The sequence below is a fragment of the Enoplosus armatus genome, chromosome 18, assembly GCF_043641665.1.
Source record: "Enoplosus armatus isolate fEnoArm2 chromosome 18, fEnoArm2.hap1, whole genome shotgun sequence".
In the NCBI taxonomy this organism is placed as follows: domain Eukaryota; kingdom Metazoa; phylum Chordata; class Actinopteri; order Centrarchiformes; family Enoplosidae; genus Enoplosus; species Enoplosus armatus.
Window position 1 is genome coordinate 20,289,898 of NC_092197.1, and position 20,752 is coordinate 20,310,649.

Consider the following 20,752-nt stretch of genomic DNA (forward strand, 5'->3'; position numbering starts at 1 on the left):
TTTTATCTACAAGTCAGCCGGAGGCTCATGCACCGAAAGGTCAACGTTTTTTGGAAAAACCTTCGTGCAAAGTGATGGCCCGCACAAACAAGTGTTAAAAGTAATGTTTGCAGACGTGAAAAAGCTCTTGAACGTCACCTAGCTGCAGCTAAATATATATCCTTTGTTGCGCGGAACAAAGCTGTGGGTCCCAGCTACTTCAACATGAAAAGGAGCACGTTTACGTACCTGCAGAGGTCAGCGTACTTTTGATGATTAGCGCTGTGCAAGTCTTCCCGCTCTGTGACAGGACCGCTGCTCCTGCCCAAACGCAAGCAGGTGCATTTTTCCCCTGGCACACCAGTAAACCAACGTCACTGGATTCAATGTTAACGTTTGCCTTCCTAAGCCCAGGTTAAAAACGGGAGCTGAAGCGCTGCTGGACTGGCCTAAATAAATGTTTGAATAAAAAGAGAAACTACATCTCGACAGTCTCCATCAGCCTCTCTACTTTCAAGTTCCTCTTCATTCCCACCTCACGTTTATCCCTTTGAAGCAGCGCAATCTGATGATTCCATTTAAACATGTTGAATGTCAGCCCAACGCAGTCAATCTTCAGCTCAAATGAAGCAAAAAAAAACAAAAACCTTTGGCCTCTTGATCTCCCCTCTCTCTGCTTCTTCCCTCACTTCGACTGGACCCCCAGCGAGCGCTTGAGGTACTCGTAGACGACGTAGCTGATGCTGACAGACGGAATGACCTTCATGAAGTTGGGTGCCAGGCCTCGGTAGAGTCCCGTGGGCCCCTCGGTCCTAATGATGTGTCTGAACAGGCCCGACATGCTCATCTGAGGGCCTCCTTCCAGGGTAGCTGAGGAAAACAGAATGGACGGATGGGCTCGTCAAAACCCCACGAAGCTACAGGCCGGTTGACTTGGTCACACATCGTGCCCATTAAAGACGCTCTGATCTGGATCTTTAAGTCACAATAACATCGTGTCACATTAAAGCGCTACAGATACTTTGTTTCCAGTGTAAACAGCTATTTACCGCTGCCATCTGAGTTGATGATGGAAATAATGTGACCATGGCAACCAGAGAAACCACAATGAGGAGAATGATGCAGGAGCTCATTTTACTACCTGAGTAAAATAGTCCACAGACTGTATATAAAGATGGACGACATGACAGCTCCCCAAAAAGTCTCGATTGCTGCGGTCTGGCCCAATTAACAATGTTAGTGTTAATGCCAGTGTTGGCCACTGGGCCACGAAGAGCTAGGAATGAGCTTCATAAACTGGCAATATAACGAGTAATAAATCTACTTGGGGTGTTCCTGAAAATCACAATCACGTCTTCATATCCTTCTAATAGACTGGCAGCTGTAGAGTGATTCCGCAGGGACTGACCTTGTGCCTGCATTCGAGTCCTGACCAGGGCCAGTGGGTAGCTGGACAGCTGGCCACACGTGCTGGAGGTGGTGCCGCAGGCCAGGAGCACAAACACTCCCGGGTCGGCGCTGTCTGTGGCGAAGCGCTGCAGCCAGGAATTCTTCAGAGTCTGGCAGAGGAGAACGAAAGGAGTCAGACTGAGTGATTAAACAACAACAACAACAACAAAAAAAAGGGTTAAAAGTTATCCCTTGAGAACCACCACCACCACCACCACACCTCATAGACAGCCAGGTCGATGCCGGCGTAGGGGATGATGCCCAGCATGTTGGGCACGTAGCCCTTGTAGAAAGCGGCCACACCCTCCTTCTGGAAGATGTGTTTGGCGCAATCCACAATGCCCGAGTACTGGCCCGTCTTCCTCAGGGCTAATCGCGTCTTCAGGACCTGCGAGTGGACAGGGAGTGACGTCAGAAACAAATCTGCCGTACTTGAACAAACGCGAGGCTAACATACATACATGATACTTTCATAGTAAAGTCGTGAACCCGTGTGTGGCGGTCTACTTTCCTCCAGAGGTTCACAGTACAGTTTCACGTGGTGGGTCGCTCTCTCACCTCCATGGGGTAGATGCTGCTCTGAGCGATCGCTCCCGCCAGAGAGCCCGCCACCAGTCTCTCCGAGATGCCCAACGTCTCCTGGTTGCTTCCAATTAATCGTTTAATCTGACAGACGGGACGTCCTGGTTTTTGGTTATGTGACCACATGAAATGTGACAAGAAATGAAATTGGCTCATTCTGAGGTGTGTTGGTGCGTACCTGCTCGTAGGCCATGAACTTGATAGCAGACTCAGGGGCGATTTTGATGACATTGATGCCGTTGCCTCGCCACAGTGACCTCACGCCGCCCTCTCGGATCATCTGGGCGAAGCCCCCAGCGATACGCATGCTGTTGCTCTTGGAGGCATGAACCTGGACAAACGGCATGTATTCCCACTGTGATCACTAATTCACTTCCCCTGCCAAAATGCCTCCTCCTCCTCATTCGTCAGCCGAGTGTAGCGTTTTACCTGCATGAGCACTTTGAGCCTGTCTAGCGGCGCAGTGCAGGTTCGAGACACAGCGCCGGCTCCTCCGCCGGCCACTAGGTGTCGCCACCACATTCCCGTTTTCTTCTCCTCTGCCGTGAACTCATCGGGCACCAGCAAACTCTCCCCAACGTCAAAGATCTGAGGAGGAAGCAGAGGGTTCCAGCCTTGAGCCACTAATCCTCAGTAACATGCTGTATGAATGTGTCTATACTGTGGACTGTATATGAAGATGGACGACGTGACAGCTCCACAAAAGTGAAGCCAAAACATCTCAACATCTCGATCGCCCCCTGGTGGCTGGCTGTAGTCATAAGTCATAAGCCCCGCCCCCTCTATGACACGCCGGCCATCTTTATATACAGCCTGTGGTCTATACCAGGAGTGGCATGGGGCCCATTTCGTCCTGATGCAGACTTAGATATCAAAACTCAGTAATTTCATGACACATTGACTTTTTCCAGGAGAGAGGAAGAAGACTGCGTACCGTGGAGTGTTTCCAGTGGAGGATGATCTCGGGAATATTGTCTGCTGGATGCAAGAGGTGGTAATCCCGCCACTCATTCCAGTCAATCGTCATTGTGCCATTTTTATCCATACTGGGGGAGGACAGCGGAACCAGACTAGTTAGAAATGTGAAGGTTTTAGCGATCTGCTCGCAAGGCTGTCACTTCTCAATAACGGCGACATTTGTTCTCGCGACTTCCTTTATGACTTCAAGTGCATTATGTTGCAGCAGGATGCTTTACTTGAGCACTCTGTGCCACAATGGAATCACCATATTAGACGTGATTAAATCAATAGCAGCTGGTACCTGAAGTAGACAAGACAGTGCAGCAATGGCAGAGCAAGCAAGACTGTAGAAGCTACTACTTACTACAAGATAGGGGCCCAGATATGACCCCTCCTTATTCTGAGACCAGCCAGAGAGAGGAAGAGACAGACAGACAGACAGACAGACAGACAGACAGGGGGGTTAGAAGAACCACACAAGGATAACACTGAGCCATAACAACATGAGTTAGATAGAACAACTAGATGGTTCACATGAGTGGAGACAAAGTGAGTTAAAGTGATGCCTTTTTTGTCATTCAGACATAGGCGGCCATTATGTCCTGTCATGTTTTGAATTTAGGGAAAGAGCCACAATGCTTGCACTTTATTTGGCACCTGATGATAGTAAGGAAGAGGAGCGTTTCTACGTTTTTCTACAATACCTCTCTGACAATTGGTCACTTTCCTAACACTCTAAAAGCAGCTAGAGTGAACCCCCTTTTAAAGAAACCCAGTCTCAAGCCTTCTTATGGAAAGAACTACAGACCTGCCTCTCTTCTTCCATTTCTTTCTAGAATACTTGAGCGTGCCGTCTTCGCTCACCTTTCTGCATATCTCCACCAGAACAACCTCCTTGACCCCCCCCACCAGTCTGGTTTCAAGGCAGGCCACTCAATTCAGACTGCCCTCCTTGCAGTCACAGAGGAACTCCCTCCGTCTCCGTCGTCATCCTGCTGGACCCTCCCTCCAAGAACTGGGAGTCTCTGCTCTCTCCCTGTTCATGTCCTACCTCAAGGACCTGGGAACTTGGAGATAATCTGCGTCTGAACCTTGTAGCCTCACTACTGGGGTCCCTCAGGGTTGTGTTCTGGGATCCCTTCCTCTTTTCTCTTTACACGAAGTCACTTGGCTCTGTTATTCACTCGCATGGCTTTTCCTACCACAGCTATGCAGATGACACTAAACTAATTCTGTCTTCTGTCATGGCAACACAAATCCCTGCGTGTCTGCCTGACACCTCTCAGTGGAGAAACCACTGCTCACCACCTGAAGCTCAACATCGACAACGCTGTGCTGCTCCACCTTCCTGGGAAGGCATCTCCCGTCCATGACCTCTCCATTACCACTGAGAACTCTGTGGTGTCCCCGGTTCGGACTGAGCCTGGGTGCGATACTGGATGACCAGCTGTCCTTCGCTGCATCAACCCACTCCTGCAGATTCATTCTCCACAACATCTGGATACATCTGTTCCTCACCCAGGGCACAGCGCAGGTTCTGGTCCGGGCTCTTCTCGTCATCTCGCGCCTTGACTACTACAACTCACTCCTGGCTGGTGTGCCTGCATGCGCCGTCCAACCTCTGCAGCTCATCCAGAATGCGGCTGCCTGGCTTGGTCTTCAACTTCCTAAGTTCTCCCACACTACACCACTCCTCCGCACCCTGCACTGGCTATCGGTGGCTGCTCAAATCCGATTCAAGACACTGGTACTTGCCTACCATGCTGCAAAAGGCTCAGGCCACATCCTACATCCAGGACATGGTCAAACCATACACCCCAGCCGGTCCACTACGCTCTGCTACTCCCAATCGGCTTGCTACTCGCTCACTACGAGTGGGGAGACCAGCTACCCCTCAACAAAATCATGACTTGTTTGCGGTCCTGGCCCCACAATGGTGGAACAAGCTCCCCCACTGACATCGGGACAGCAGAAACTCTACGCACCTTCCATCGCAAACTGAAAACTCATCTGTTCGGACTGCATCTTGGTCCATCTCTGTTTCTAAATGTAACACTTGAAGCAGTTTAGCATATTTGATGAAGCTGACGTACTTTTATCCACGTGGTTGAAACACAATTATTGCGAGTCGCTTTAGATAAAAGCTAAATAATTGTAATGTGATGTAAAAGTAACATGTTATTATGGTGGATATTTATTTTATATTATTTAAAATATAAGTGGGATGACATGAAGATAACGGTAGGGTTTTTTTTGTTTCCCTCTTTTGCGCCGCACAGCAATGGGAAAACTAATTCTCAGTGTTTTCTGGTTTATCAAACTGTTTAAAGAGATGATAATTAATTAATTATTGTCAGGGCTTTTACACAAAAGTCAATCGGGCACTTATTCAGACATGAGACTGCATAACGCTTTCATGCAAAGAGGTGCATGTCTGAAAGAGTGACACTTCAACTTCATTAACAGATAAGACAAAAACTGGCTGGACTGTCACTTAACTGCTGCCTGTAGCTGTTGGGGTGGGGGGTCAGGAATCAGATCACATGTGTAGAAATGTGACATATATCAGAGAATGAAAAAGAAGGGAGACCTCACAGATACACACACACACACACTCACTCACAAGCAGCAACTGAACATATTTGTGAATCCATGTAGTGTATTAAGAGACTGCAGATCACAGCATCGCTCTAACCTTTTGAGAATCTTCTCGGCCTGGTCCTCAGAGATGTTCACTCCCAGGTCACGCAGAGACTGCATGATTTCTTGCGAGTCGATCCGGCCTGCACCCAAAAGAGACAAATTTGTTATTTATTCATCAAAAAGGTGAACTCCACTGATTTTATACATAGAGGTCAGTTTACTAGGCACAGTGAGCAACACTCAAGCTTGTAAAAAACAGTTGTATAATGTCTTATGAGTCTTTGGAGATGTTGTTGTATCTGTTCACAATAACCCACAGTGGACTTGAAAAGCAGGCCGCTAGTTCTAACAAGGTTTCTCACCATCATTCTTTTTGTCCAGACTCTTGAAGACCAGCCGGAGTTTCTTCTCGTGGTCTCTAAGATAATGAACAAACTCCTCAAAGTCTAACTGTCCGTCCAGGTCTTTGTCTCCTGCTTTCACTACTTTCTGTAAGGAGAGAAGAGACGGGAGAAACCTTTGAGAGACGAGCATGTGAGGGGACAGGGGCGGCTGTGGAGACGCTCGTAAAAACGCTGTATTTAACAGAGAAACGTCACCAATCGCGCCGGAGCGACTGAGGGTTCAAGAAGTCGCATTGAGCGTGGTGGTCGGCTTCTGTCAAAAGAGCTGGCATCAAACTCTATGCTAGTTCTTGTTTGACGTCGATAGAACAAGTTAAAAAAAACGGAGATAGGACGACATACATTTGATATAAAAACCATGCTTACGCGTATACATGATGGGACAGGGGCAGACGTCGCATTTATTTAAACATCTTCGCCGTTTTCTGTCACACGATGAAACAAACAAAATGCCCGAATCTGCTGACTCTGCTCTACAGGCTGAACATTTTAGGGAGGTGGGGGGAGGCGGCGACTGAGCAGAAAGGTGGAAGTGGGAGTGCGCTTTTTGGGAGTGAAAGGCCTGATGTGTAGCTCTCTGTTACGGTGGCATGGCTAAGAAGAAGAAAAGAAAAACGGCTATGGCTACACCTGCTTTTTGTAGTTGTATACTGCTTGATATGATCTAGATTTTCTCAATTTCACCTTCCACATGACGTGTTTACAACCTGTGTTTACATTTGCAGCCTTTAAAATGCTTCATCGAGCATGTTTGTGGTTTTGACAGTAAAAAAAAAACATATCCAATTTGTATGCGTTTTTGGGGTCCAACATGCTGATACAGTATGGCAAAGTGAAAAAATAATTGTCAGGTCATACAGGTGATGTTGTGCTGAAAACCAAACCAAACATTGGCATGGTAAACATTTTTTAGAGTGGCGCGACGGCCAAAATGGCCCAAGACCCTCGAAGGGGTTAAGCAATGTCACTGGCATTAGCTGTATATACAGTAACGTTATCTGTAAAGAATATTAACTTGCACTAATTCACCACTGTTATTAAAAGACAGCCGTATCACTTTGTGGACAGAGTGACGTGACAAACGGCAGCAGAGGTCGGAGCGTGGCAGCTGCCGCCATCTCCGGCCATCTGTTGCACTGTTGACTCAGCCCGCAGGTTCAGACCACTTTACAGCCATCGCACATATCGGGTTGTTATTAGGCGTCTTAGACATCGTCCACGGCAACTTTCTGCCAATACAGCCTGCCTTGCAAGCTGGAAGGAGTTTTACAAGGAATATCAAGAGGTAGCCAAAACGTGGATGTACATTTGCTGGAGAGTACCAGAGCCAGGACATCTACATGTTTGTCTCTCACAGTCGTGCACCTGAGCAATACTTTGCCAAATGATTTGCTCTGCTAGTAAGGGGGGGGGGGCGCAAAACTGATTGAGCATGAGAATCAAGAATCAACCATGTGCACCACTGGACTCACAGGAAGGGGACCAATCCACTACCTAAAGGATTACACCAGCATTTTTGCAGGCTTTAGCCATTCACACCTGCTTGTAATAACAAGTTACAAAATGTTATTGGTAATTTGTTATATGGTCATGCAACTTCAGTAGTGGAAAAAGTATTAAGACCCTTAACTTGAGTAAATGTTGCAGTACCACACTGTATAAAAATGCATTCAAAGAAGTATTAGCAGTAAAATGTATTTGTTAGTTATATTATCATATATTGTATTATATGCCTGCGAATGTCTCAAGAATTATAGCATAGTGACTCATTTGCACAATTTGTAAACACCCGACCCTTCACAACTATGAGCAGGAACGATTATGCAAATACATGATTGGCAAAATGTAAAAGATATACTTCCATTGGACGCATTTCAGCCAGAATATGAGAAGCCACCTCCTGATAAAACACTGCGAGTTTTATCATTTGACCCAAGGTTATTAGGAATGACAGGATCATCCACACAACACAAAAATAAACTCTGCCCCCAAATCCAGCAATTAGCCGAAAACAAATTATTAAAAAATAAATTAGAGCATTAGAATGAGAGCAACGCATCCGTGCATACCTTCTTCCAGGTGCGATATGTCATCAATTCATGCGACGAGAGAAATAAACTCAGCTTGAGCACCGACTTTATTTCAGACGGTAATCCGTTTGATTCGAAATACTCAAATTCATTGCGGCCCATGGTGGACACCGGGACATAGAGACACAGACACATCAGGTTTTCCCTCGACCGTCTCACTGAGAGTACTAAGAAGTGACTGTATGGAGTGCCGGTTGTTTGCTCTTTGTGGAGTATCCCTCAAAAGCAGTGTCATTAGAGCGCTGATATAAAGCATATATAAAGAGCTCCACACCCGCCCACCGGGGCACTAGCTTGCCTGTCATTGGATCCATTTACAGAGATTAAAGGTTCCTCCCCATTGGATCATCAGCTGTTGACATGGTAAATACATCTCAGAGAGAACAAGTGACGCCATCATTCACTACAGTGTATGAGCACTGAGGACAGCTTTGTGACACATTGTGACAGCTTGCGAAGCCTTCGTGATGATGTCATTTTTGGAGCACTGACCTTCGCGCATAAATCCCACTTAGCATTGACACAGTTCTCTGCTCTTGGTGAGCAGACCAAGCGTGAATACAGTTTTGTTTTTTTTTTTGTTTGACCTTAAGCAGTTAAAAAGATGCCGTGCCTTTTCTCAGAAACATAATGTAATGCAGTGAGCTGAAACGAGTTACTCAATAAACCATTTAAGCACATTTCCTGTTGAGCGTCACAGAAATAACGATGCAAACTGTCCCGAGTTGTTTTGACCAAAGCTGCTTGACTGTAAACTGTATCTAAGCCAACTGTCACGCAATCATTAATTGAGAAGCAAGACACCGTGCATCGCAATGCCCGATTTCCTCTCTTTACCTGGATCAAATGGCTAAGAATTAACTGGCTACCACAGTGCCAAAACCCGTGGTTTAACGTTCGACCACATCAAACTCTGACATAACTGGTCATTTGAGCATTTGTTGCAGTGGCCTTTAGGTCTAAGAGTGTCAGATCCTTCTAGCGAATTTGAATTATCAAAACGGTTTGCAGTGACATAAAGAACTGAATCTTTTTCTTTAATTGCAGTTGTGATCTGACCAAAATGAGCAAGGGTACACCCTTGAGCAAGGCACATATCCCGCAAAGCTCTGGGAACAACACTGGGTGAATACAGGTTGACAAGACTAAGAGCCATGCTTAGCAGCCCCGTGAACCTAGGTGCTAACGTCAACATGATAGCATGCTCGTAATTGACGACACAATTGATAACGTACTGATGTTTAGCGAGTGTGTTTACCATACTCTTAGTTGAGCGTGTTAGCATGGTAACAGTTGCTGATTAGCACTTACGACGAAAGTCTTGTCGTATAAATCAAACCAGTTTGTTTGGACGAAATGAAATGTTGACCTGATGATGTAAGGTCAGGGGATCATCAAAGTTGGTATTATTCATCATGATGGGGGGGACAGACCACCTTTCGTAACAATCCATAAAGTAGTTTTTCGAGACATTTCGCAGAAAACCAAACGTAGCAACCTGATGGTGGCACTCATTGAAAAATCAGGGGGATCATCGAAGCACTTAATCAGGACCATGCCTGTACCAAATTTTGTTCCAATCCATCCATCCTTGCACCTCCACGACCCTTGCACGAGGGACCACAGGGACAGCCACATGGTTCTGAACTCATGGAGAGAGACTGCCGCCGCATTTAATAAAGAAAAACGACACACTGGTTTGATCACCTGCTGGTACTTAACTGTAGTGGAAAGGTTACTTCTTACATAGACCTCATTAGTTATCCCCTAACAGTACTTATCCTGCAAGTGAGATATGGTTGGTAAATTATCCTGTTGTCCCCACAGGTTACGCAGACCTGGATATCAGGCCCTGATCAACGGTATATTACTGTAAGTGGGACAAGAGAATACAGCCACTTGCTTTTATCCTACCTGTTGGAAATCTGCAGGTGGCGCCACCATGATTAATACTGTGGTCTTCTTTGGGGCGACGTTACTGCTGCCGATTTTTTTACCGTCATGTACCGAATGTGCAGCCTTTTCCTGGTTACCAGCTGGCAGCTCTCTGCCGTTCCCAGTAGCCTCGGTCTCTTTCTCCCCCGGCGACGGCGTTTCGGCGGGCTCACACCGTGTCCTGCCAAAAAGGCTCTGGCACAGGAAACTCAGCATCCTCAAAACTGCCTTACTGCGTCTGGATGACTGCCCTCTACTCAAGGCACACACAAAACAAACGACACTTAGCTGGGTCTGTTGGCTGAGAGCAAGAGTGTGGAAAGGTCAGCTGAGGACAACGTGGGACTGCAGTGAGGGCTCCTCCACTTTCTCCCACTTCACCGCTCCAGCTCAGTGTCTCATCTTCTTACTAGACATATTTCACATTAAAAAATAAAAATAAAAATCACTCCATTGGCAGACGTCCAGACTCAGGTCCACAGGCATCAAATGCATCCGAATAATAACAAAAAAAAAAGGCTCCTAGCTAACTCTTGCCATATCACTTCTGAGGCCATTTATCGAACCTAGAATTTCACACTGCAAATATTGGGAATGATCAAATGATGGCAGCAGCAGACAGTCAGGATTTGCCATTTAGCTGGCCTCGGTGTCAGCAGGCAGAGAAATGCAGCAGAGAGAGAGAGCCTCCAGAAACCTGCATCCTCACTGCAGCCGAGCCCGGCCAATCGCTGCAGCCCACACTGGCAGGTCCGATTGTTGAGCCATTGGAACGAGCCCCTCAGCCAATGGAGGGCAGGATAGGATAGCAGCGTGGAGATTGATTTATGCCTGTGTCAGCCGTAGTAAAAGGTGTGTGTGTGTGTGTGTGGGGGGGGGGGGGTAAAGCGCAGGGCTTCCCCCTTTGGTCGCCCCTCCCTCACAGCAGAAGATTTTGCTGAGTGATGCCTCCCTCGCTTCCCCGAGTCATTCCAAGCACACCGTCAGCATCCAGCAAGGCGATCCAATCCACCCCGACAACCTTCACAAGCTTTGCCGCATTTTAATTCTCAACATGTACTGGGTTCCTCCTGCAGGGAAAAACTACAGTGTGATGCAGCAAAAAGGCGGTCCATCTCTTTATAAAATCCTCATTACTTCCGGCAGTCCTGTATTTCTAACAGCAGGGCGTGTGTGTGGGATTGAGTCAAAAGTGTGTGTGTGTGTGTGTTACGTTAATATTTTAATCACCAGTTTAATTGCTGATCTGGGGGACGCGGCGACAGTCGGAGTAGGAGTTCAAGCAATCAGACAGGTCGTGAACAATTTCCCAGTTCAAGCAGAGATGTTGGTGCGCTGACTGAAAATGTCCACTGCAGTCATCTATGATAGTGTAAACGTTCGTGTGCACACAATTACGTTAAGTGTAGTAGGTCAAAACTTAACCAGGAAGTGGCTCTCAAAAATGTTTGTCTGCCAGCTCAGCTAAAGACCAAAAAACCTGGATAACAAGACTTGGTTTTACTGTTGGCAGAGATATTAAAAAATATCTCAGATATTTAGAGTTCTTTGAAAGAGACGGACACCATCAAGACCCAGCCTCTGGACCACCCGAGCGGCACGGGAGGACAGGATTTGAGAACGTCAGCACAAAAGCTAGCTAGTAAGCCAAACTGTTGTGCTGTTTAAAGTAATGCGGGTTGGGCACGGGGATAGGGACAGCTCCTGTTTCCTCATTACAAACAGGAACTGAAATGGCACAAGCCGCAGACTCATAGCGCCAACCACTGGTCACGAGGACGCAACAGCACGGCTACAGGAAGCACTGGCCTGCAGACAGGGATAACAGTCAAGGCTCATAGATTTGTGGGGGTTTTTTTTACTAGTCACTATTATTAGCTTAAGCCTATGGCATTTTATGCTGTATAAATTAGCCTAGCTCTCCCAACAGAACACCCAACCCTTAAGTAGCTAGTAATAACGGCAGCCTGCGCAGGTGTAACGCTATGAGATCACGTTAAATTGTACCCTCGAATCTACGCTCATGTGATTGGCTGAAGGAGACATCTGATAGGCTGCAGACAAAAGGTTTTGTAGATGAATTATACAGATCAAACTCAAGCCAACAGCGACACCAAGTGGCCAGGAGGAGGTGGATAATTCATCGACTGGAATTAATGATAAGCAAAACATGTTTACGAGTTGTTGGCCTACGATAAATGCATGTGTTTGAAACTTTAAATGATCCCATGATGTGAAGTTTGTTTTCACATTATTAAAACGTGTTAAAACTACATGTTGATATTCATAAATCAACATTTACGTATAAATATTGGCAGTTAGGCCAACATAATTCAGTTTATCCTCATTATTTCCTGCTTAATGGTTGCTAGAATACCTATATTTATATTTAATTTTTTTAATTATTTTGTTTTCCTAAGCCACATTTTGTTTGCATTAATTAATTGATTAGACCACATTATTTGCGCTGAAAGTCATATATTGTTGTGGCTCAAACGCATAGACTAGGTTATCCTTCTCTGCTTCATAGTTATATATATATATATATATATATATATATATATATAATGTTACAATGTTGGATATTCATACTAAAGAAATAATGAGGTAAACGTATGTAAAAGTAATCCCTGTGAGCCAAAAGCTCAGGCTTCAGACTGCTCTGAATGCTCCGTTTCAGTTTTTTCAACCGCAGGGTCTATCTGATGTCAGAGAGGCACGGATGTCCTTATATGGTATCTCTGCTCCAGGTACAGACCAGATGTTTATGTTTACGTCAACGTTGCTTAGTAACGTTAGGTTTACGGTTTACCTTTGGAAATTCTTCCAAAGACTTCCGGAACTTAGCTGACCAATCAGAAGAAAGTGGGCTTTTAGGGAGGGGGGGCCTTAAAGAGACAGGAGCTCAAACGGCTTGTTTCAGACAGAGGGTGAACTGAGGGGCTGCATCTCGGTACATGTAGGCATTGCCGGCACGGCTCCGCGAGCAGGAGAGCTTTCTCGGCCAATATAGTCGGTCACCGAGGAATTTATATTGCTTCAATTGACTACGTTTACCATCAACACTCATTGGGCTTAGAATATTGCAACATTTTCTTTTTAAAAAGGAACTGCAAACGCATTAACTAGCAGAAATTCTAAAAGAAATGCTCTAGCTGCTATCCTCAACAAACAAACTGAGAAATTTCCAGAGCAGTCCAGAGTCAAATGAGGTCAGAGGGGATTCTCTGCTGAGCAAGTGCTGCAGGATGCGTGTAAAATCAAATACGCAATCACCCACTTCCTTTCAGCAGGAATCCCCTTTGAAAAACAGAAAGTGAGTAACCGCATCGAAACCTAAGTCTAGTAACTGGTGGCTACCTTACCGCTGCCATAATTCCAAATAATGACGACGTTTAGATATGTGTCCTTTAAAAAGAATAACTCAACCAAACTCCAGTCAAATAGCAGAGCATTTCAGCTTAAGAGCAACAACAAACACAACTTACACACAATAAAGCGGTGTTTTAAACCTATTGGAAAAGGCAATTATACAACACGCGTTGGTTAGCGTGTCTTTCAGGCACTTCACCTGTTTCACCTGTATACATATCATACTAAATGAAGGCCGAAAGGCTGCGATGTCAAATGCTGGCTGCCATTCAAACAGTCCTGTCAGAGGCCGATATAAGTCAAAATGGTATTGGGAAGTCCCTACATGTGCTCAAAAACTTTAAAAGCAGGCTGAAATTGGTTGAAAAATAAGTTTGGAAATAAAACTTTCCTTGCTATAATGCCATTGTCCCTTACTTTTTACTGTTCATTTTCAATCCATGCATACATGGACACAGTAAGAGAGGAATATGGACAGCAACCAGACAGGGAAAATGACACACACACACGCAAAAAAAAAAAAAACACAATTGAAAGTGGAATATGTCCCCCTCACCATCAGCTCGTGTTCAGTGCGATGTACCCCTAACCTCTTCAGCCCAATCGTCAGGTCGTTGACACATATGCCTCCGTCGCCGTTCACATCCAGGACTTGGAACAGCACTTTGAGCCTGTGCTCCTGCTCAGGTCCTCCGCATATGTCACACGGATGCGCTGACTCGCCGGGCTCCGGCTGCCAGTCGCCGGTCGCGGGCTCTCGGGTGGCCGGTTTACATGGGGAAGGTGAGGAGGGGTCCTCGGCGTGCCCGCTGCTGCTGCCGCCGCCGCCGCCGCCCGGGTCGACCCCTGGGTGGGTCTCGGCCGACCGGCATTGGCAGGATACGTCACTGAGCAAGGGGGGCATCAACGAGCCCCGCTGGTGGGTCATGAGTGTATGGCGCTATCCCGGGTCCCGCCCCAGCTTGACAACTGGTTTGAGAGCTAATGGTTCAAGAGTCAACGAGCACTTGAGGCCACGGTTATATCTCCAGCCAAAGCTACCACGTCACATGTCCCTCCATTTCGGCCGGCACTGAAAGCAGAAGCCACCAGCTGCCGGCTAGCTTCCAAACCCGACTTTTTAAACCACGAACGCACTCGCGGAGCTCACTTGAGACGCGAAGGGGTCCCCTCGGCAACTTCGCGTGATAAAGTAGCTGGGCTAGCTAGCGTTTCCAACTTAAGCCAACATATTACGGAGACGGACCGGCGCCGGGTGAGACGAGACGCGGTGATAAGATGAATATCCTGGGCTGACAGCGCCTTGACCGTCTGTTAAAATACGTTCACAGTATCGAAGGCCAGAGCCCCTACGGAGCTCGTGTATCGCACAGCAGGAAAAATATGTTCCTGTTTTAAATACCGTTATGCATGAGGCGTTTTTAGTGCCGCTCACTTGCCGACCGTTGGGAAGAGAAAGCGATTCGGCAGCGTCGGGAACCGGGTGCGCCAAAAGTCTCGCTGTACAACGCGAGAACACGGCGCGACGGCAACGAGGGTTAGGGTATTTGGTGCCTGAGTGACAGCTGCCGTGCAGGTGTCTACTTCGAGGGACAGGACATGGCCTGTCGGAAGTAGTCCGTGAAAAACGTGAATGGAAGACGGGGAGTATATCGCGAGAATTGAATTGAATGAAAATGGAATTAAACATGTTCAACTCAAGCCTGCGGTAGCCTAATGTTAGCCTAATGTTAGTTATTTAACAATAAAAACACCTTGTAAGGTGGCAAGTGCATGCTCCAAAGCAGTGTTTCCCAACCTGGGGTCCTGACCCCCATCAGGGGTCACCAAAGCTCCATGGGGGGGTCGTGACCTCTTGATTTTAAGGGTGTAAGCATATATGTGTGTGTGTGTGTGTGTTTGTGAATTTTTTTTATGAACCAGACCAGGTCTGAATCAAACAACCAATCATATATATATATAGTTTTTTTAAAAACTAAATACAAAGGGGGTGGGTGCTCACAGACACCTTTTTTTTTAAAGGAGCCCTTCAATTAGATATTTTTAGTGACATGCAATGGTCAAAATTAGTTATTTCAACTGAAATTACAAGTTAATAATATTGCCTACTGTGGCTTTAAAGGACTGGCACTTTTTTTGATTTTTTTATCGTGACTAACAAGTGTCATGTTGTCTTTTTCACCTTATTGATCATGCTAGTAAGTCTAAAGGCAGCTTGTTCAATAAAACAGTATTTTTTTTTTAATTTAGAGGAAAAGCACCGTTTAGATGACTGTGCTCCTCTTCCTTAGCTGGTGGATGTTAAAGATGAATTGTTTTATCCCTGCCGCTAGCAAAGGGTAAGCAGGGTGTGGATAAGTTAAGTTAAATGGCGCCATCTGGTGGAAAATGTCAATGCTTACATTTTGCATTAGGTGACCCCAAATAAAATGTATGGTAATGGTGGAACTTCAATGATTAGAATGCGATTGATTATCAACTAATTATGTACCGTCCCTTTTGGTGCATTCAGATGTGTACATATGAGTTGCTTAACCATCTTTACTTGCATGATTTTCTTGAGTACATGATGCTTTATGGGCAAGGCAATGATATTTGTGTAGCCCATTTTATTGTAGGTGAACTCAGTGTGTTTAACATTAAAGTGCATTCAGCACCAAGTCATGACAACCCGTGACAGACATTCGGGGGAAACACTGGTTTGAGATATGCTGTATTTTTCATTTATCTTGCAGGTTCGCTATGAGAATCAACCCTTATGGCTCCGAACCAAATACACATCAAAGTCCTAGTTCCTTTGGTTCTACAGTTGCTGGAACTACTTGTTCAAAAAGGGCTGTTAGATTTGCTAGACACAAATAAATATATATATATATATATATATATTGACGTATGTTGTTGGTGATTGTGTTATATACATTAAGATTTGGGTTTCTGTGAGCTACCCATTTCAGCCCAGTTTAAAGTTTTTTTCCAATTGTTTTAAATTTTAATAAGTAAATGTTCTACAATTAAAAAGCATATTTAAAGGTCAAATGTTCATCAGTAATTGGGATCTTTTGGGTAAAAAAAAAAAAAAAAATTGTAAATTACGGTTTACAATGCTGTACTGCAATTGGATTATATTGTATGTATACTGTAAATGAAAATGCAGAAATAATACTATAATTGTAAACACAATAATAATACTTGTTCAAGGTTTGATAGTACATTTATTTGTTATTCTACACAATGAAATTAAAGTTGTAGCCCCCTTCACGCTACACACACACACACACACACACACACACACACACACACACACAGAACATATATACAAATATTTAAAATCTAAAGAATAGATACAAAATTAAAATAACTATGTATACAGTTACTTCCATATTTTTTTGTCGAGGTGCATCTCTTGTTAGTGTTTTTGTTTACACTTGTTCTAAAAGTTCAAAATAAAATGTTAAAAAATATATATATATATATAAATGGCATTAAATATGGTGAAGGTACATTAATACATGTTTAGGATGCAAAACACAAAGTTCAGGACTTGGACTTGACTCGGGACGGTTCGTTCTTTCCAAAATAATCATTTCAAGCTGAAGGCACCTCTACATTTTGTTTTGAGATTATTATTTTTTTCAGCTAGGGGAATAATTTAGTTATTATTCATTTCTTGGATTTCAGGTAACTTCGAAATGTGATTTTTTTTTTTTTTTTTAAGTTTAATACAACAACTTTCAGCTTTTGAAAAAAGTGACCTGAAACTTTTATTAGTCGAGGTTTTGTACTAATACTACTGCTAATATTCTTTTTTTAATTAAAAAAACAAAACAAAACTCATGTAAATACACGGCAATGTATCTTGGGGGGGTTTTCTTTACACGCACAAACACAAACGTATGTATAATAAACATTTTTCAGAATGCAATTTTTAATGGCAGATGTCTTTGTCTTAATGTATAAATATATAGGGGTTTATTTTTAATGATAAATTGATTTTTATGTGCATTTATTTATTCTTTGTGTTCATTTTCTAGGTTGCAGCTGTTCCCTGCCAAGCCTGTATGTTGTTGTTGTTGTTGTTGTTGTTGTTACTGAAATGCTGAAATGAAAAAAAAAAAAAGGAAGGAAATACTCACATTCACCAACTACGACTGTAGACGTGAGATAACGGTGGGAAATTTTTATTTGGCTTTTGAATTACATAGTTTGTTTGGCTCGCTTGGTGATTGGCGTTTGCTTACGCCAATCGTAACGGAAGACAGAGCGTGACCGCGGGACATCCAACCAATGGGATGTCGGTGGGCGGGGCCACACGCCCAGCTAACGTAAGCGTTGTTAGTAGGAAGAAGAAGCCGATTCTGGAAGCCATTACGTTGCGCACATCTATTGAGTAAATCCTACTATTTTTGCGTACAATACGCACAATTACCTCTCCGAAAGGGGAATCTGTGCAATTATGGCATCGGTCGCGAAAAAGAGAAAAATGAATTTCTCGGAGAGAGAGGTGGAAATTATTGTGGAAGAAATAGAGAAACAAAAGCACACACTGGTGAACCACTTCAATGCGGGAGTCACCCACATGGCAAAGAATAACGCGTGGGTGGACATCCTGAAAAAGGTGAACGCCGTCACCACCTGTCCCAGGGAGTTGCCCGAGGTGAAGAAGAAGTGGTCTGACATGAAGACGGAGGTCCGGCGGAAAGTGGCCCAGGCGCGGGCAGCCATCGAGGGGACGTCCGCCGACTGCACTCCAGTTCCCGTCATCCTCACCGCGATGCAGCAGCGGATCTGCAACCTCCTGGGGGAGGCCACCATCATCAGCTTACCTGCGGGGGACTCGGATGCCGAGATCACTTTGCCCGTCACGGTGAACGCCGCCGCCGCCACCGTCACGCTAGCAGAGGGTAAGTTGACGAAAAGTTAGTTTTTTTTGTTTGTTTGTTTGTTTTTTTTCTCCGGGGCTAAAATGTATGGGTTATATATATATATATATAATGAGCCTGGAAAGTTCACGTGTTGCCCTCTGGTGGAGTCATCCTCAAAGTGAGATTGGGAGGCTGACACATGACTGCATGTGCAAAACCGAACACGCCCTTTGTGCAAGATTAAAGGGCCCATATTGTCAAAAAAAAAAAAACAACGTCCACGTCTTGTTTGATTATAAAGCAGCTCTGGGTGCTGTATAAATGCTGTGAACGCGCTCAGTCCACGGAGAAATGAAACACACCCTTTACTCAGAAACTGTGCCTTTTTAAAACGAGCCGTCGGGACTTCCCGAAGGTTGTGATGTCACAACTGTACGGCCACACACACACACACACACACACACACCCCAAGCAGGTCTTCTGCTACATCTGAGGTTGTTCAGTTTGTCTTAAACGGCTTGTTGAAGGGCTGGGAGGAGACGCATAAGGACTTTTGTTTATGAACTGTGCATCATGCAGAGCTGCTCTAGTGGACTGGAGCTGGAAATGAGCATGACACGGGACCTTTAAATTACATCGTGTATTCAGCAGTGGAACAGGTTCACAAATGAAGGTAACGTTGCATAAAAATACTCTGCTATGAATTATGATTTGTCTTTAATATGGTATATCCACACAAAAAAAAAAAAGTTAAAGGACTCTCTCTTCCTTCGCCCTCATTCAGAAAAATCCAGAATCTTTGAACATGGAAACGTTGTTCATTTCAAAAGTTGAACTGCTGGGTACAAGATGTGTCCTGCCTCAAGTCCCTTCTCGGTGTGTGTGTGTGTGTGTGTGTGTGTACGACACTAACCCCTAACCCTAACCCTATTTATTTCATACTGGGACCATGATTGGCCCCCAAAACGCGTGATGTCACAAATCCCGCCCCGTACATACACGTGTTAAACTCAGAGTTAAGTTGAGTTCAGGGAAAATCTGTTTCCCCCCTTAGGGTTAGGGTTAGGGTTTCCTGTCGCCGCCGTAATGCCGCCAAATCTTGATGAAAGTGGAAAGACAAATGGGATGCACCCCCTTTGCAGGCTCTTTTTGGCCTTGATGGCACGGTCGCCTGACTAGATTTGTACACCATGTGGATGCATTACAGACCTGCAAACATCAGTCCTACTTTACCCCCCCCCCCCCCCAACACACACACACTACCTCCTCCTTTTCCCCATGGCCCAGAAACTCATGTTGGAACATGCACACTTTAAGGAGAAACATATTTAAAGGACCACACCGAGTGTTTTTGCAGGTTTTTAGGTTTTCTTTCTTCTTTGTTCTTTGATTGCTGGTTGTTTTTGTTGCGTTCCTCACAGCATCATATTCTGCGTGTGTCGTTTTTGTTTTTTTTAGCTCTTCCAGCTGGCTCAGGCACAGTCTGTGATGAAGCAAAGCCACTAAACGGTAAGTTATTTTCTTTCCGGTCTCCATTACTGCATGAATACCTCGTTCCACACGGTACAGAGGAAGCAACAGTAACTCATAACTAAAAACAAAAAAATACGGTTCTGTTTGCAGCTGAAACAACTTACCACGCCCTGGAGGATGGAGGCGTGGTAGAGTACTGCACCACCACCGTAAGCGACTCCGCTCCCACCGTGGTGGCGGCCGTCGAGGCTCCGGTGGAGATGCTGGCCTCCTCCTCGGCCTCCCCGCCACCGCCCCAAGGCCAGGCCAAGCCCCAGGAGCTGAAGAGCCGCATCGCCCTCAACTCGGCCCGCCTGCTGCAGGAGCAGCGGGTCACCAACGTCCACATCCGACAGATCGCCCAGCACCTGGAGGGGCAAAACGAGCTGCTGCAGGTGATGCGGCGCTCCCAGGAGGCTCAGGCGTTTGCCCAGGAAAGACAGGCCCAGGCCCTGGAAGGTACCCAGGCTGCCCTGCTAGCGTTAGTGCAGATGCTGAGGCCCGCTCTCAAAGACCTGCGCAAATTCTTGCAGAGCGGGACCGAGGCGGTGAACTCCAGCGGCTCAGCAGCAGGAGCGGCGGCGGTGGTGGCGGCTGATGGGGCAGGAATAGAGGAGCAGAGCAGGCCCAAAACACCTCCTCCGCCCCCTCCACAGCAAGCCGAGGAGACACAATAGACAGTGTGTGTGTGTGTGTGTGTGGCACTGCCTCCTGTCTGCATCGCACATAGAAAACAATGAAAATCTTGCTGCCTTTCAGGGGAGAGCATGTACAGAATTTTACTTATGTTTTATGTTTTGGAAAAAAAAAAAACCCCACTGGAAGCATCGAAAAGGTTCCGCCGAGGACGGGTTCATGTTATTTAATACGTCGGATTTGATATTGAAAGGATGCAGGAGGTCGTCACCCCGATGTGGGGGCTGAACGTTAAGCTCTTGGTTTCTTTCGAGTCCCCCTGACTGAA

General features: G+C 45.5%; 2 protein-coding genes across 3 annotated transcripts; one reads left to right on the top strand and one right to left on the bottom strand.

The window, feature by feature from the left end:
* Nucleotides 1–664: 664 nt before the first annotated feature.
* slc25a25b (solute carrier family 25 member 25b) lies at nucleotides 665–14,342 on the bottom strand. 2 transcript variants are annotated; one of them, XM_070924318.1, is made up of 11 exons: nucleotides 13,971–14,342; nucleotides 5,976–6,102; nucleotides 5,666–5,753; nucleotides 3,335–3,370; nucleotides 2,945–3,056; nucleotides 2,440–2,598; nucleotides 2,189–2,341; nucleotides 1,987–2,094; nucleotides 1,649–1,816; nucleotides 1,388–1,538; nucleotides 665–849 (listed from the first exon to the last, which is right to left on the bottom strand). In XM_070924318.1, the coding sequence occupies exons 1-11, from the start codon at nucleotides 14,340–14,342 to the stop codon at nucleotides 665–667; spliced, it is 1,659 nt and encodes a 552-aa protein (XP_070780419.1). The 2 variants fall into 2 exon arrangements, with proteins under 2 accessions (XP_070780419.1, XP_070780420.1); XM_070924319.1 differs by lacking the exon at nucleotides 3,335–3,370.
* Nucleotides 14,343–17,867: 3,525 nt separating this feature from the next.
* Nucleotides 17,868–20,465, top strand: naif1 (nuclear apoptosis inducing factor 1). Its single transcript, XM_070925241.1, has 3 exons — nucleotides 17,868–18,315; nucleotides 19,735–19,785; nucleotides 19,900–20,465. Exons 1-3 carry the CDS (start codon nucleotides 17,868–17,870, stop codon nucleotides 20,463–20,465), a joined length of 1,065 nt encoding a protein of 354 aa, XP_070781342.1.
* Nucleotides 20,466–20,752: the final 287 nt, after the last annotated feature.